Below are 18659 nucleotides of genomic sequence, written 5' to 3' on the forward strand. Positions count from 1 at the left end.
TAAAACAAAAACAACAACAACAACAAAGGTGCTGAGATGGAAATTTGTACTGTATTCAGGGGAGCCAACAAGAGAGCCTGGTCAGACCTACTGGGTGGGTGGACAGGGGAATGTGTCCAGGAAGACTAGTGACCCTTGTTCCGAGGCTGGAATGCAGAGCAGGCAGAAGTGGGCGAGGAGCAGCATTCCACACCCAGCTTGTGCATAGTCCAGGATGCCTGAGGACCAGGATGCTGGGGTGGAGGAGGGTAGGCCTTATAAATGCTAGGCAAGAGCTCTGCCACTGGGCTATACCCCTAACCCTTTTTATTTTGAGACAGTCTTATAAAGGTGCCCACACTGGTCTTGAACTTGTTATCTTCTTCCCTCAGTGTCCTGAATAGCTGGGATTACAAGTGTGTGCTTGACTTCATGACCCATAAATGGATTAACACACCCTTACTCTTGAAAACCCTGAGTTAAATACACGTATATAAGCACACACAGAATATTTACAAATTGACTTTCCAAACTCCCTCATACCAAGTTTCCAGGGTTCTGTTACCTTTCTGTCCTTCCCCCTGATAAAGCAAAGATGACTTTGACTCCTATTTTTACTGTGTCAGGGCCATCTGATATGTTCATCTGCTTCTCTTCTCCATTTCTATATTTAGTCTATGATTTTCAGGCATAGGATTAAAAAAAAATAACACCTTCTATTGCAAGGTTAGATTTTACACCTGTACTTTTAATTTCATCATCTCTGCCTGCTTTTTCTTTTTTCTTTCTTTCTTTCTTTTTGTTATTAGGGATTTAACCCAGAGATGCTTAGCCACTGTGCCACATCCCCAGCTGGTTTTTGTTTTGTTTTGTTGAAGCAGGGACTTGCTTAATTCTGAGGCTGGCTTTGAATTTGCTGTCCTCCTGCCTCAGCACCTACCCCTCGCCCTCAGCTGCTGGGTTACAGGTGTGTGCCGCCTTGCCTGGCTCTGCTTTCTTTTCCTCCTTCAGTGCCTCCTCTCATTTTTATAACTAGACATTTTTTCTTGACCATTCCATCAGGAACTCAGTCATAGTGGGTTTTACTGTTTTTTATTCTAGACCTCAGACATTTATCAGTGACTTTTTTTTTTTTATATTTCTTTTAGTTGTTTTTGGACTTTTATTTTATTCATTTCTTTATATGTGGTGTTGAGAATTGAACCCAGTGCCTCACACATGCAAGGCAAGTGCTCTACCACTGAGCCACAACCTCAGCCCTCAGTGGCTTATTTTGAATCGTTAGACCATGGCAAGGTCATATTCACAGTTTTTCTAGTTTCCTTTTTAAAGTTAAAAATATTATTTTTTTGAATGGTTGATGATTTCACATAGTTCAAAATGCTGAAGATACAAAAAGGGCATTGAGTTAGGAGAAAAATGAAACATCTGCATAATATTCATTATTTATCACAGTGTTTTCTGTAATGGGAAAACTTGCAATCACTTAAATGCCCAAGAGTGAGGTAATACTTCCTTAAGTGGAAAGTTATGACACCATGAAATTCCAGTTTGAAGACTGTTTCAAAGAAGTGAGAAAATATACTATATTTGTGAAATATTACTTATAACATTATAATACTGTGTTTATAGTATTGTGTGTTGGCATGCAAACTACATGACCTAAAATGTAGCAAAATAAATTTCTCTGGGTGGTGTGCAGAGGAGTGGGGTGATAATTTCTTTAATGTTATTTAAATTTTCTTGTCTGATAAGTTTCATGTAGTTTCTGGGTGTGGCACTCTAGCAGGTTGGTTTGGAATACAGTCCTGAGTCAGGTAGACCTTGCCTTTGATTGTAGCGTGCCCCCATCCTTTGTATAACTTTACCTTGTTACTTTTCTAAGTGTGTGTTTCCTCATCTGTGAAACAGAATTCCTCATACCTAATTCATAAAGTTTACAGGATTGGACATTAAAAAATATATATATAACAACCATAAAAAACCGATTTCTTAGGCAGGTGTGGTGGTACACACCTGTAATCCCAGCAGCTCAGGGGAGGCTGAGGAGGGAGGATCTCAAGTTCAGAGCCAGCCTCAGCAAAAGCAAGGCGCTAAGCAACTCAGTGAGACCCTGTCTCTAAAATACAAAACAGGGCTGATGATGTGATTCAGTGGTTGAGTGCCCCTGAGTTCAATCCCTGATTACCCCTCCCCCCAAAAAAATCAATTCCTTATTTTTATAATTCTCAGAGTAAAAATGAAGTTAGACTGGGAGTATAGCTCAGTGGAAGACCATTTGCCTAGTGTTCATGAGGCTTTGGGCAGTCCCCAGCACTGCAAAACAACAACCAAAAAACTAGTGAAGTCAACCTTTTTGCCTCTCATTGAATGTAATAATGAAGACATTTAAGATACAGTAGTCAAAATTCAAACAAATTTGGGACTACACTAGCTTTTAAATATATGACTATCCTGTAAATTACAGACCAAATATCAGATTCACTAAAATAAAACTAAATGGTAATAACTGAGGTGCAGTTTTAATTTTCTGCCAAGAGAAATATTGTTTTCATTCTTGCTAATCTTTTCCAGCTGTTGAACTACCAACCACAGATGTCACATTTCTCACCATGCACCTAACAGCCTTTTGCAACCTGGGTTCTACAAGAGAATTAAGCCCTGTTGTCCTTGGGCATCTTTGTGTGTAACGATTTACTATGCTCCTGCGCATCTAGAATGGTACCAGTTACATGCTATTATTGCATTTCTCCCTTGAGAAATGAGAACACAGCCTCCAAAATCATCATGATCCATTCTCTGCTTCAGATGAAGAACCCTGATTGAGAAATCCAACACATAGGGGCACTCAATAAATAGAAATGGTTCCTACTGTTTATGCCCTAGAAGTCGTATAAAAGAGCAGTGGCTTGCTTTGTTTGGTGTAAGCACCTTTGAAAAAAGGAATTTAGCAGAGTGTAATTCACTAAGTAGACCATTCTTTGGTGGTTCTTCAGGCCTTGTCTTTGGAACTGGGACTGGCCCTGTGTTATAGGACTGAGCAGTTCCTTCCGTTTGCCCTCTTGTAGCAGCTCTTTCCTCCACTGAGGGGCGCCAAGATACTGCTTTCCATCTGGGCAGTAGTTCTCAAGTAATTTCTCCCCTTGGAGCTCTCCTGGTATCAGAAGCCTTGTTCAGGCCTCAGATTTAATGCTTTGTACAAATTGCTTTGTGATAATGAATTCAGTGCTGGATGTTTATAACTGCTTTTTCAAGAACATTGATTCTTTTTAAATATGCTGCTAACTATATTGTTTTGATACATTTTCTGGTGACAAGTTCTCATAATTGCTTCTTATTTTATTTTAGCTACTGATCTACTTCTTGCCTGGAATCCCATTTGTTTGGGGTTGGTAGAAGGTGTTATTGGGAAAATTCAACTTCATTCAGGTATGTTTCTGTAATCTTAAACTTTCAAATTCAATGTGGCATTCTGTGACATTTTCCCCTTTGAGGATACATGTAGGTTATGCTATGGCTTTGATTCCTTTGTCTAAATTTTGAGTCTGTTCAAAGTGGATATATTTATATGTAAGTTTAATGAAATAAAAATAAAGCTTTAGAGAAAAGGAGGTAGAGAAATGGAGGCTTGATATTACAATCCTTTCATTCTTTTGGTTTAAAAGAAAACCTCATGGACCTACTGCGTGATAGGAATTGTGGTAGTTGGTGTGACACAAGAGTGAACAAAACTGACCCTCTGTTATCCTCATGGAGCTATAATTTAGGAAAGACATGAATCACTGAAATAAATATATAACTATTAGAGAATTGTAGTGGGTTCTGTGGAGGAAAGATGTAGCAAGTACATTGACTTCAAGGGAGAAAACAGTAGGTATAAACCTGGAGAGGTTGGGAACCAGTAGCCTGTGCTCAGCGGCTTTGGGTCAGCTGCTTGCTCCTGATAGAGTTGGCTTTGGCCAGGGGAGAGAATGTCTCTTAGTATGCAGTGTGCTCTTTTTAGGGACTTTTTAGGGAAAGTCAAGGTCATTTACTGGGGCCTCATCTGGAAGTGCGGACCTGTTTTGTGGGTTCAGAGGGAATTTTTTTGGTGAGAAAATACAAATATTATACAGGTGGGTATATAAAAAAGGCTAAAGGAAATATTTTAAGCACTATATTTAAATGCCCATTTTTGCCTTGGTATCAACTTTAATATGTGCTCTGAACTTTGGGAGGCTTTGTCATTATTGCAGTGTAACTGGAGTACTGTATATCTCTATAATGTACCTTTTTTTTTTTTTTTTTTGTACCGGGGTTGAACTCAGAGGCAGTTAACCTCTGAGCCACACCCCTAGTCCCGACTCCCACCTGCCCTTTTTTTTTTTTGAGTTCCAGGAATTGAACTCAGGGGTACTAGACCACTGACCACATCCCCAGCCCTATTTTTGGTATTTTGTTTAGAGACAGCATCTCACTGAACTGCTTAGCATCTTGCTTTTGCTGAGGCTGGCTTTGAACTTGAATCCTCCTGCCTCAAGCACCCAAGCTGCTGGGATTACAGACATGCACCACTGCACCCAGCTTTTATTCTTTTAAAGTAAAATTATTATGCATTTGGAAATTAAGTTGATTATATGAATTACAAAGCACGTATTTCCAGGGACAGTCTAATTTTCCTTTGCCAGATTCTTTGGTTGTGTTTTAAAATTTGTTTTTGTTATGAAATATTTTATAAATGCCAAAAGTTATCACATGTGTGCAGTAGAGGTTGCTCTAAAATACACATGTATATATACCATCCAAATTCAGAAATGAAATATGACTAGTGTCTTTGGAGCCCTCTTTGTACCTTTCTCCAGGTGTGTTCTATTTCCTTTTCTTGAAGAGAACCTACTGCCTTTTTTTGGGTGTGTGGTCCTGGGGACTAAACCCAGAGGTGAGGGTTCTATCATTAAGCTACATCCTGACCCTCTTTTATTTTTGTTTTGGGACAGGAGCTCACTAAATTTCTGAGGCTGGTCTCAGATTTGTGCTCTTCCTGCTTTAAGCCTCCTGAGTAGCTAGAATCACATGTGTACACTACCATTCCTGGCAAAAAACTACTATCTTGAATTTTGTTATCATTTCTTTGATTTTTTAGTATTGCTTTTATTACATATTGAATCTTAAATATGTTAAGTTTTATGTTTTGGAGATTTTATATAGGACATCAAGCTGTTTGTGTTCTTTACCTCCTACTCGCTGCCCTTGGAGTACTGGGGATATTGAACGTGCTAGGCAAATGCTCTACCACTGAGTCTCATCTCCATCCTTCTTTCATTTTGAGTCTGGGTCTCATTAAGTTGCTGAGGTTGGCCTGAATTTGTGGTCCTCCTGCCTCAGCCTGCTGAGTAGCTAGAATTACACGTGTGCCACTGTGCCTGACTGTTCTTTCACTTTTTATTGTTTGTTTTTGAGGTTTATTCATTTTCATGTATGAAACTAGAATTTCATATTTTCTCTATTATATTAATATATCGTGATTTGTCCTTTTTCCTGTCATTGCATAATTGTTTCTTTCTTCTTCTTCTCCCTCACCCCCCCATTAGAAATAATACTGCTTTGAGCATTGTGTACTCTGTCTTTGGTAGGTTTTAAAAAAATTCTTTCGACACAGAGGAGAAAAGCATTTAGTCATTCTGTAACCAGGCTAAGTATTTTAATAACACTCTCCTACCTGTCCACATTTACATACATATATTTTTAATTCATTTACATGCTGACAGGATAATTTCACAGCTGGATGTTCTGAGCTAAAATTCATTTTCTATTGTTTAAATGACATGTATGAAACTTCTGAATTATTTTTCTTTAATTTCAGTCACATCTTGGAGCAGTGAATAAATCACTGCAATCAGTCAGGAGACCAGGATTCAAATTCTATTTATTAGCTTTGAGATATAAGGGAACTTACTTAACAGTTTCATTTATGTGTTGTGTGTAATAAGCCATCCCAAAGCTATGGCTCAAAAGAATAATGCATAATATCTCATGATGGTCTGACTAAGCTGTTCTTCTGTTCTTCTCGTCTCTTCTGTTGGCTGGGGTCATTCATGCAACAGTATTCACCTGGGAGTTTGCCCAGGTTGCTTCAGTTTACCTTCATGTGGCCTGTCTATGGGTATCATTTTACCGGGCCTCTCATTGGGTCCTCCTCCCTCTTCTAGATAGCCTGGACATCTTTTCAGGGTTGTGACTAGGTACCAAGAAGACAGACCTCAAAGTGTAAGGGCCTCTACTTCTTAAACTGTAAAACAAGAGTACAAGTACTGTTCTCATTGTTTCTGTAGGGTATTGTGTATCTCAAATGAGATCATGTACCTGAAGTTTCTTAATAAATTGAAAACCACTATTTTATCAAGACTGTTTGTGATTCAAACCTAGCAGGTTAAACAAAAACAAATTTTTATAAGGAATCCAAGGGACCAAAGCTGCAAGTGAATATTGTACAGACTCTGAGATTATTTCTTGGAATGGGTCTCTAATCATCACCTCTCCCTATACATTTCCTTCATTCTTTTTTGGAGGGAGGGGGTGCTTTTTCTGTTTTTGTACATTTCAGAAAAAAATCTTTTTTTTATGAAATGTACCCTTGTGCCTCAAACCAACATCTGTAATCAGTGGAGACTGACCAGCAATCAAAAAGAATAGTTTGGTTCAGACTTCTAGAAAAGAGACTTACTGGCCTAACTTAATCAAAGGCCTTCCCTGGTCACCTTAAGTGTGTCATAGACCCACTCCCCTGAGGTGGGAGTGGCAGTCAGAGCAGGAGGGTTTGGACTTGACAGACAACCCGAAAGTAGTCTCCTATCAGCAGTGTACAAATATAAAATTAATGACTGCTAAATTTATGATGCAGTGTATGTATGGGCATCTGTGGTCAACCCCCATTTATACGTCCTTTTCCTCTGTTTCCTTGCTTTTCTTTCATCCCAGAATAGGAGGTTGACAGGCAGTGAAAGTACCTGTGGGGGATGTTTTTGAAGAGGGAGTGGAGGAGAGTAGAGTGAACTGGAGAAAGAAAATATAGAAAAGGAAAGGCAGGGAAAATCTTTTAATTTCTCACTGTCCCAATCCTCAAATCCCCCCACCCCAACCCCTGACCTTGTCAAATCACTTAACAGGTTTGTTTCTGAAGAAAGGGAACCTGGAGGAAGCAAAAAGCCTCTTGGGGCCCTTTGTTGTTCCTTCTTTCCCTCTGCAGCCCTCTCTGTCATTCTGCCCCAGCTTCTTGCCCTTGAGCCTCCATCTTTCTCCTCTTGTTTTCCCCGTCATCCTCTATTCCAAGGATGCCTCATCCCATCTTCTCCATGTGTGTGCTAACACTTTTGCTGAGGGTTAGATTGGCCGGAAGGAGCTGCTTCAGAACTGAGCAGATCACTTTGGGGGCATTTCCCCATGGGAACATCTTATCTTTGTTGGGTAGAGGAGGAAGGGAATAAAATGTCTGTGCTTAAACTCTCTTTCACTCCTGTTTCCCTCCTACTGATTCTCTACATATTAATGCACAAATTTTGTTCTTGCCTAGGGTGATGGGAACATAAATTTGAACAAATGTCATTGACAGTCTTAAAATGGCGTGGGTGAGCTGTGCCACTGTTCCTGATTGTCACTGAACTCTAAGCTCTGAGGCATGTAGCAGGCTCTCGTGACTTAGGAATGGTATTAGTTTGCTAGGGCTGCCAGAACAGAGTGCCACAGGCTGGTTGGCTTAAACAATAGAATTTTATTTTTTCAAATTCTGGAGGTCAGAAGTCAAGGAGATCAAGGTGTGAGCAGGGTTGGTTTCTTTATAGAGTCCTCTCTCCTTGGCTTATAGGTGACTGTATTCCCCAGTCTTCCTCTATGACTGTGTGTGTCTTAATTTCCTAATATTATAAAGAATAACACTTGCTGTATTGGATTAGAGCCCACCCTGATGAGTGCATTTTAACATAATTACCTTTTTTTAAAAAAAAAAATTTGTAGTTGTAGATGGACAGAATGCCTTTATTTCATTTGTTTATTTTTATGTGTGCTGAGGATCAAACCTGGTGCCTCACATGTGCTAGGCAAGTGCTCTGCCACTGAGCTACAGCCCCAGCCCAGCATAATTACCTTTTTGAAAACCTCATCTCCAAATACAGCCACATTCTGAGACACTGGGGATTAGGACTTCAACATATGAATTTTGATGGGTCAGACCATAACAGGAACCTAATGTCCATTGAAATGTTCACTACAAAGTGTTTCAAAGAGAATACCCTCTGATCTAATACTACTGATTCCTGTTTCTTACCTTTGTTTCATTCGTGGTATGATAGGTCATTTTCCAAATGTCATTGACCAGGTGCCCACTGCAGAGGTGGATTAATCCTGAAAGATCCCCACAGTGTCCCTGGGTCTGAGCACTTCATCTAAACCCCAGTTGTAGTCTGTAAGACAGAGATGATACTATTTCCTTGATGTGGTTATTGTGAGGATTTAATGAAACACACTGAGTTCTTGGTTCTAGTAAGCAGTATACAATGATATGAACATTTTTCTTTTAAGATCCTAAGAGCTGTTAGATACTCTTAGAGAACCACCTAAGTTCTAAATATACAATTTTGAAAAAATTTAAAAGTTGGACTATTTTTCTGATGTTTGTATTTGTCAAAACTGTAATGATGATGATCACTAAAAATTCCATTGTGAGACACTGTAAAAAGTAATGCTTTTAATAGTAAAATATTAGTAGCAATGGAAATTAGATTTCATAATCTGTGTACCCCTTTAAAATATATGTGTTGGAAGAATTTTAAAGTTTTCTTTATTTTTTTGGGGGGGCACGACTTTTCATTTCTATGGTTGTACACAATGTAGATTCATACCATTCGTATAATCATACATATATATATAGGGTAATACTGTCTGTCTCATTCTACTGTCTTTCCTTCCCCCACCCACCTCCCACCCATTTTTCTCTACACCATCCAAATTTCCTTCTCCCCCACCCCTGCCACCTTCCCTGGTTATGTATCATCATCCACTTATCAGAGAAAACATTCGGCCTTTAGGCTTGGCCTATTTCTCTTAGCATGATATTCTCCAACTTCATTCATTTACCAGCAAATGCCATAATTTTATTCCTCTTTATGGCTGAGTAATATTCCATTGTGTATATATACCACAGTTTCTTTATCCATTCATCAATTGAAGGGCATCTTGGTTGGTTCCACAATCTAGCTATTGTGAATTGAGCGACTATGAACATTGATGTGGCTACATCACTATAGTATGCTGACTTTAAATCCTTTGGGTATAAACTGAGGCATGGGATAGCTGGGTCAAATGGTGGGTCCATTCCAAGTTTTTGTGAGGAATCTGCATATTGCTTTCCAGAGTGACTGAACCAATTTACAGCTCCACCAGCTATGTATGAGTGTGCCTTTTTCCCACATCCATGCCAACACTTATTATTGCTTGTGTTCTTGATAATAGCCATTCTAATTGGAGTTAGATGAAATCTTAGGGTGGTTTTAATTTGCATTTCTCTAATTACTAGAGATGATGAGCGCTTTTTCATATATTTGTTGATTACCTGTATATCTTCTGTGAAGTGTCTGCCCAGTTCCTTGGCCCATTTATCGATTGGGTTCTTTGTATTTTTGGTGTGAAGTTTTTTAAGTTCTTTATAAATTTTGGAGATTAGTACTCTGTCTGAAATGTGCATGGAAAAGATTTTCTCCCACTCTGTAGGCTCTCTTTTCACATTGATTGTTTCCTTTATTTACTGAGAAAAAGCTTTTTAGTTTGAATCTATCCCATTTATTGATTCTTGCTTTTATTTCTTGTGCTATGGGGGTTTTGTTAAGGAAGTGTGGTCCTAAGCCAATGCGATGGAGATTTGGGCCTACTCTTTCTTCTCATGGTGAAGGGTTTCAGGTGTAATTCTTAGATCCTTGATCCATTTTGAGTTGAGTTTTGTACAGGATGAGAGATAGGGGTTTAATTTCATTTTATTGCATATGGATTTCCAGTTTTGCCAGCACCATTTGTTGAACAGGCTATCTTTTCTCCATTGTATGTTTTTGGCACCTTTGAGTTAACTGTACTTATGTGGGTATGTCTCCATGTCTTCTCTCCTGTATCATTGGTCTGCCTGTCTATCTTGGTGCCAGTACCATGCTGTTTTTGTTACTATTGCTCTATAGTAGAGTTTAAGGTCTGGTATTGTGATACCTCCTGCATCCCTCTTCCTGCCCAGGATTGCTTTGGCTATTCTGGGTCTTTCGTTCTTCCAGATGAATTTCATGATTGTTTTCTGTATTTCTATTAGACATGTCATTGGGATTTTAATTGGAATTTTGTTAAATCTGTATAGTGCCTTTGGAAGTATGGCCATTTTGATAATATTAATTCTGCCTATCCAAGAACATGGGAGATCTTTCCATCTTCTAAGGTCTTCTTCAGTTTCTTTCGTTTATGTCCTGTAGATTTCATTGTAGAGATCTTTCACCTCTTTGGTTAGATTCCCAAGTGCTTTATTTATTTATTTATTTTTTTGAGGCTATTGTGAATGGAGTTGTTTTCTTCATTTCCCTTTCAGATGATTCATCACTTATGAATAAAAATGCTTTAGATTTACGTGTGTTGATTTTATATCCTGCTATTTTGCTGAATTCATTTATTAGGTCTAGAAGTTTTCTGGTGGATTTTTTTTTGGATCCTCGAAATACAGAATCTTGTCATCAGCAAATATTGAGAGCTTGCGTTCTTCCTTTCTTATTTGTATTTCTTTAATTTCTTTGGTCTTTCTAATTGCTCTGGCTAGTATTTCAAAGACGATGTTGAATAGAAGTGGTGAACAAGAGGGCATCACTGTCTTGTTCCAGTTTTTAAAGGAAATGCTTTAAGTTTTTCTGCATTAAGAATGATGTTGGCTGTGGGTTTAGCATAAATAGCCTTTACAACGTTGAGATAGGTTCCCACTATCCCTATTTTTTCTAGTGTTTTGAGCATAAAAGGGTGTTGTATTTTGTCAAACACTTTCTCTTCATCTATTGCAATAATCATATGATTCTTAACCTTAAGTCTATTTATGTGATGAATTACATTATTGATTTCTGGATATTGAACCAACCTTGCATCCCTGGGATGAACCCCACTTGATCGTGGTGCACTATCTTCTTAATATGTTTTTGTATGCGATTTGCCAGAATTTTTTTAAGGATTTTTGTGTCTATATTCATCAGAGATACCAGTCTAAATTTTTCTTTCCTTGATGTGTCTTTGTCTGGTTTTGGTATCAGAGTGATACTAGCTTCATAGAATGAATTTGGAAGGGTTCATTCCTTTTCTATATCCTGGAATACTTTGAGGAGTATTGGTATAAGTTCTTCTTTGAAGGTCTTGTAGAACTCAGCTGAGAATCTGTCTGGTCCCAGGCTTTTCTTGGTTGGTATGGCTTCTTCTATTTATTGCTTGAAATTGATGTTTAAATTGTGTATGTCCTCCTGGTTCAGTTTGGGAGGATCATATGTCTCTAGAAATTTGTTGATGTCTTTTATATTTTCTATTTTGTTGGAGTATAAATTTTCAAAGTTGCTTCTCAATTATGCTATGTATTTCAGTGGTGTCTGTTGTGATATTTCCTTTTTCATCATGAATTTTAGTAATTTGAGTTTTCTCTCTCCTCTTTTTTAGTGTGGCTAAGGATTTGTCTATTTTGTTTACTTTTTCAAAGAACCAACTTTTTCTTTTGTCAATTTTTTGAATTGTTTCTTTTGTTTCAATTTCATTGATTTCAGCTCTGATTTTAATTATTTCCTGTCTTCTACTAGTTTTGCTGTTATTCTGTTCCTCTTTTTCTAGGGCTTTGAGCTGTAATCTTAGGTCATTTAGTTGTTGACTTTTTTATTCTTTTCTTGAATGCATGCCATGCAATGAATTTTCCTCTTAGTACTGCTTTCATAGTGTCCCAGAGATTTTGATATGTTGAATTGCAATTCTCATTTACCCTTAAGAATTTTTTTTATCTCCTCCCTTGTATTTTCTGTTATCCATGCTTCATTCCATAGCATATTATTTAGTCTCCAGGTGTTGGATTAGTTTGTTTTTTATTTTGTCATTGATTTCTAATTTCATTCCATTATGATCTGATAGAACACAAGGTAGTATATATTTTTTTTGCATTTACAAGGGCTGCTTTGTGGCATAACATATGGTCTATTTTAGAGAAGGATCCATGTGCTGCTGAGAAGAAAGTGTATTTGCTTGTTGATAGATGGAATATTCTATATGTGTCTGTTAAGTCTAAGTTATTGATTGTGTTATTGAGTTCTGTGGTTTCTTTATTTAGTTTTTGGTTGGAAGATCTATCCAGTGGTGACAGCGATGTGGTAAAGTCACCCAGAATCATCATGTTGTGGCTTATTTGATTCCTGGAATTGAGAAGGATTTGTTTGATGCACATGGATGTACTGTTGGTTGGGGCATAAATATTTGATTGTTATTTCTTCCTGATTTATGGTTCCCTTAAGCAGTATGAAATGTCCTTCTTTATCCTTTCTGACTAACTTTGGAGTTGAAGTCCTCTTTATTTGATACAAGGATTGGAAGCCCCCACCTTTTTTACTGAAGTCTGTGTGCATGGTATTCCCATTCTTTCACCTTTAGTCTGTGGATATCCTTTTCTATGAGCTGAGTCTCTTGAGGGCAGCATATTGTTGGGTCTTTCTTTTTAATCCAATATGCCAGTCTATGTCTTTTGATTGATGCGTTTAGGCCATTAACACTCAGGGTTATTATTGAGATATGATTTGTATTCCCAATCATTTGGGCTTATTTTTGGTTTTTTAACTTGACTTGGTTTCTCCTTTGATTGGTTTTTTCCTTTAAGTTAGTTCCTCCCTTTGCTGACCTACATTGTTGTTTTTCATTTCCTCCTCATGGAATATTTTGCTGAGAATGTTCTGTAGTAACGACTTTCTATTGTAAATTCTTTTAAACTTTTATCATGGAAGGATTTTATTTCATCTTCAAATCTAAAGGTTAGGGGCTGGGTTGTGACTCAGTGGTAGAGTGCTTGCCTTGCATGCATGCAGCCCTGGGTTCAGTCCTCAGCACCACATATAAATAGAGGGTATTGTGTCCACCTACAACTTAAAAAAAAAAAAATTAAAAACAATTTAACAACAACAACAACAAATCTGAAGGGGTAGTTTTGCTGGGTATAGGATTCTGCTGATATCCGTATTGGTTTCGCCCTTTATGTAATCTGATGCTTTTCTCTCGCAGCCTTCAAAATCCTATTTTGTATGTTAGGCATTTTCATTATAATGTGCTTTGGTGTGGATCTGTTGTAATTTTGTGCATTTGGTGTTCTACAGCCTCTTGTGTTTGATTTTTCCATTTCATTCTTAAGGTTTGGAAATTTTCTGATATTACTTCATTGAATAGGTTGTTCATTCCTTTGGTTTGTATCTCTATGCCTTCAATCCCAATAATTCTTGAATTTGGTCTTTTCACAATGTCCCATAGTTCTTGGAGGTTCCATTCATGATGTCTTACCATCTTCTCTGTTTGGGCAACTTTATTTTCAAGATTAAATAATTTGTCTTCATTGTCTGAGGGTTCTGTCTTCCAAGTGGTCTAGTCTTTTGGTGATGCCTTTCCATTGAGTTTTTATTTGGTTTATTGTTTCCTTCATTTCAAGGATTTCTGTTTTTTTTTTTTTTGTTTTTTTTTGTTTTTTTTGTTTTTTGAGAACCTGTATCTCTTTGTTGAATGATCTTTGCTTCCTGCAGTTGCTCTTTCAACTGCTTATTGGAGTGATCATTCATTGCCTGCATTTGCTCTCTTATCTCATCCTTTGCTTTATGGCAGTTTTTTTTTTTTCTTTCAGTACTGGGGATTGAACCCAGGGCCTTGTGCTTCGGAGGCAAACACTCTACCAACTGAGCTATATCCCCAGCCCACTCATCCTTTGCTTTATGAATCATTTTAATTATGTATATCTGAACTCCTTTTCTGACATTTCTTTTATCATGCTGTCACTGGATTCTTTTAATATAGAATCTAGGTTTGGTTGGAACGTTTTCTTCCCTTTTTTTTTTTTTTCATGTTGGTCACATATATTCCCCTCTAGCAGTGCAGATCTGGGGCATTGCAGTTTCCCCCTATAGGCTTATAGTGACCTCTTCTTTAAGGGGAGATCAGATATTAGAACCTAGTACAGACAATATGCAGTCCCTAAACCAAATATCCCCTATGAAGACATTAACAATATTGTTGTAATAAAAAAAAGAGAATGAGTTCAGTTATTATGTGCAGTATACCAATAGATTTGCAATGAGGTTTGTCAGTGGACCTTTATTTATTTATATGTGGTTCTGAGTCTCGAACCCAGGGCCTCACACATACCAGGCAAGCACTTTACCACTAAGCCACATCTCCAGCCCACATAAAGTAGTTTACATTGCGTTATCACAACCATGGACTAGTAATTGCCCACTCTTTTAAGCAAACTGTACCAAAAAATTGTTCTATTAACCCTAGGGCTGAGAAAATATCATTTAGAACCTTTGACCTGTTTTTTATGTTGTGAGGTTTCTTCAGACATTTGCTGGCTTTCAGCCAGTTTATAACATGGTCTTTATCAGCTTGAATGTGTCTGGCTTTGTTTGGCCAGTTGAAATTTATTAATATGAGAACAGAAGTAGGAGGGATATGTAATGTACCAATAGATGATAGAAAAGTGAAACTCCAAGAAAAAACAACATTTTAAAATTTATGTTCCAGGAGTAAGTAAGAATGATAGTAAAATTTTTCTCACAATTGTAATTACATGTAATTTTTTTGTCTGCTCCCTTCTGAGGATAAGCTCTGCCAAGACAGGGACCAGAGGCTTTTTGTCTGTTTTGCCCACATTGCTGTGTCCCTGTGTGCTGGCCCACAGCAGGGGCTATCAAAAATATTCAGTAAGTACGTATCAGTTTAAAAGATATGAGTACTTACTATGTGCCAACGCCTGCATTCAGCACAGGGGCAGGAGGGCGAACAAAACTTGAAGCTTCCAGGCTTGGAGCTTGAATGTGAGCACAGTCATTAATCACCCAGTCACAGTTTTGTTATTATAGACTTAAGCTTCTGAAAAAAAAGTATGGGGTACTGTGGGCCTGACTGGGTAGTGTTGGGGTCCTGGATGAAAGGCATCCTAAGGAAGGCATGGTGACTCGAGGCCTGAAGACTTGAGTATGTGGGTTATGGGCTGATGGACAGGGGTTGAGGATGGTGGGAAGGGTGAGAGGCGAGGGGAGTGAGGAGAGATGGTGCATGGCCTTGTATATAGCTGTGCAAATGCCCACATCATTGATAAGTTTTTATCATTTATTTTCTGTGTAATGCCCAGAGTATAGCCATATATCCATACAGACATCTGTGAAAAAACTTGCTTTAGGCTTGAGATTTTAAATGGACCATAAAAGCTCTTCAAGTTAAAATGCATTGTGAAGATAAAGGAAGGATAAGTTCAATTAGGGTAACGTATCTGAATTTAAAAAGTAAAGATATATCATTGCAGAGATATATATCCCATGATATATTCAGAAATAGTTTGAGGAGAAAATTGACAGAAGTCTTGATTAATTTGGCAATGGAGTCCTCTTTGTTTAGTAGTTAAGTGAATACTGCTCATAGCACTGAACAATCACAGACAAAATTCACTCAAGTAGATCTCATTCAATAAATAGTACTCACCATCTGTTCTTCTCCACTTTTAAAGTGGTGAAGGTGTCTCAGTCATTTGGATGGTAAAATACATTTGCATATGATTTCAGAATTGATTTGGTCTTCTGATCTCTATGGAGACTTTCTTGCTATGGCACTAATGACAAGGAATGTATATTTCAATGATGAGTGACTTGAGTGGCACTAGCATTATTTTAGTACTTGCCTATAAAGCCACTGGAAAACTCTACTCCTCAAGGACATCAGAAAGAAACAGACGCCTGGCAGGGCCCTGTGGAGCAGGCAGGTAAGTGGTTGGTGTGAGAGGATTTTACTTTTTCTTTTTTTTTTTTTTTTTTAGTATTTTTAGTTGTAGAAGGATACAATACCTTCATTTTGTTTGTTTTTATGTGGTGCTGAGGATCAAACCTAGTGCCTCACACGTGCTAGGGTAGCACTGCACCACTGAGCTACAGCCCCAGCTTGGATTTACTTTCTTTGGCATCTTCTCATCTTTTTTTTTTTTTTTTTTTTTTGCGCACTTCCCTCTTGTTCACTTTACTCTCTCCCAAGTTCCTAGCCCACGTGCTGAATGGTCCATTCTTCTCTCTTTGCTCCTCTCAGCTTGTTCCAGTTTTTTATGCATTAGAATTTCTCACTGCTCTTGACTCTGATCTGAGCTCCAATCTCCTTGCTACAGCTGGTTCAGTCTCCCTGGAGTAACAGTACTTTGTCTAGTTGTATAATGTGACCCATAGTTCTGAGCTCTCTTAGTGTTGTTTAACAAGCATGCTACTTATTTCTGTATGTACACACACACACACACAGGGGATTTAACCCAAGGGGGCTTTACCAATGAGCTATATTCCTGGCCCTTTTATTTATTTATTTTTATTTTTTGTGTACCAGGGATTGAACTCAGGGGTACTCGACCACTGAGCCACATCCCCAGCCCTATCTTATATTTTATTTAGAGACAGTGTCTCACTGAGTTGCTCAGCACCTCACTTTTCCTGAGGCTGGCTTTGAACTCAAGATCCTCCTACCTCAGCCTCCCAAGCCACTGGAATTACAGGTTGTGGGCCACTGCACCTGGCTTATTTTTTATTTTTGAGACAGGGTCTCATACATTACTGAGGTTGTCCTCAAGTTGGGATCCTCCTGCTGCAGCCTCCTGAGTCTCTGGGATACTAGTCATGAGCCATTGTACCCAGCTTCTCCAGTGTTTCCTATGGCATCAGTAGCAAAAATTTGGTTTTTAACCTCAGGAAGAGGTTATGATATGATAAGATGACTTCATGGACTGTTTATAAGGTTGCTTTTTATATTATTCCTTCCTTTATATTACTGGATTTTTTAATCTTATTGAACTTTTTGAAATAATTTCAATCAAATTATTATTAGGGCTAACTGTACTTAAGAAAGAGGATTCTTGGTAAACATAATAAGTTCTCAATAAGCAGTGGCATAAATCCTTGTAGTAATCATCAAATTTTTCACCAACACACACATGTATTTGTGTGTATAATGGGTGTTCATTATCTGAAGCAGTTATATTCTATAAAGTCACGACAAATTCCAAATTGATGAGTATTGAACCATTTTTTGTATGAGAAACAGGCTTAGGTTCTTGCTAGCCATCAATCACATTTTGATCAACCAGTCAACATATGAACTTATATTATGTTTGTTTCTTTTTTTTTTTTGGCAGGGGGATTGAACCCAGGGTTTCGAGTTATGTGCCTCTGTCCACTGTCCTTTATTTATTTATCTATTTTGAGATAGGGTCTTGTTAAATTGCCCAAACTGTCCTTGAACTTGTGATCCTCCTGCCTCAACCTCCTGAGTGGCTGGGGTTATAGATGTGTGCCAACATGTCCTGCTTTATGTCTGTTTCTATTTAAAGATATTTAATATGTATTATTGATTTGATGATGATGATTGAACTGATGACCAACATTATAACTGATGCCCGAATGAAGCTTATCTAACATATTTTCTCTGTAAGGCACATCACAGCCTTCTTGCCCTTAGAAACAATAGATAGCATTGAACACTATGTTTTGATGTCATTTTATCTTTATTTACTTTTTATTTATTTGTACCAGGGATTGAACTCAGGGACACTTAACCACTGAACCATATCCCCAGCCTTTTTTTGTTTTTGTTTTTTTAATTTTATTTAGACAGGATCTCACTGAGTTGCTTAGGGCCTAAGTTTCTTAGGCTGTCTCTGAACTTGGAATATTCCTGCCTCAGCCTCCCAAGCTGCTGGGATTATAGGTGTGTGCCACCGTGCCAGCTTGATGTTATTTTAAACAGTGCAAAATCAACAAAAAGTATAAAAATACAGAATTTATGGCACTAAATTGACTGGAAAATGGGTACTTGTTTACAGGGTGGACACTCATTTGGAAGAGCATTGCCTTAATTGACCTCATCTAGGAACATATGAATCAGGTGGCTCAAATTTTCAGTATTCTGTGTGTGTTCATGAATGTCTGCCAAAGTGTAACTAGTATTGATTTTGGAGTTACAAATAAATTTTGTCAAGTAGGGAGATTCAAAAGTAAAAATCTGTGAGTAGTAAAGGTCAACTGTATGTATATGTAACCAATTTATTTTAAAAGTGTTGACGAAGCATTAAAGAGTATTAATTAGAAAAAAAAAACAGAGTAGGTTCTCACTTAGTCTTCCCCCTAACAGTTATTGAGGGCAACACATTGCTTAATTGACTTGGTTATTAGGCTTGTTACTTGCAATGGGCTTGAGTCCATTTGTGTAGGAACTGGTTACTCCAACCTTGAAGCATTCTTATGCCCCTTTTCAAAGCACCAATTTGTCTTCATGATAAAATTTGAGTCATGAATAAAAGTTCTGATTATTTTTAGTATGCTGGGGTTTAATAGGGAAGTATGTAATATAGTATAATATAATAAAGTATGTAATTTTTAAATAAACATTTAAGA

General features: G+C 37.8%; 1 protein-coding gene and 1 non-coding gene across 5 annotated transcripts in view; one reads left to right on the plus strand and one right to left on the minus strand.

The window, feature by feature from the left end:
* Inpp5f (inositol polyphosphate-5-phosphatase F) overlaps window positions 1-18659 on the plus strand; it is an 82280-nt gene that overhangs the window by 13719 nt on the left and 49902 nt on the right. For all 4 annotated transcript variants that reach the window (XR_007108655.1, XM_047551913.1, XM_047551910.1 and 1 more), the window contains exon 2: window positions 3328-3408. Coding sequence is in view for 3 of the 4 variants with exons in the window: in XM_047551913.1 (XP_047407869.1) it covers window positions 3328-3408 (81 nt within the window). In the remaining variant the exon portion in view is untranslated. The remainder of the gene's footprint in view (window positions 1-3327; window positions 3409-18659) is intronic.
* On the minus strand, window positions 13862-13935 carry Trnar-ccg (transfer RNA arginine (anticodon CCG)). Its single transcript has one exon. It is a non-coding gene; the product is annotated as a tRNA-Arg (tRNA).

The sequence above is a fragment of the Sciurus carolinensis genome, chromosome 5 (genome assembly GCF_902686445.1).
Source record: "Sciurus carolinensis chromosome 5, mSciCar1.2, whole genome shotgun sequence".
Classification (NCBI taxonomy): domain Eukaryota; kingdom Metazoa; phylum Chordata; class Mammalia; order Rodentia; family Sciuridae; genus Sciurus; species Sciurus carolinensis.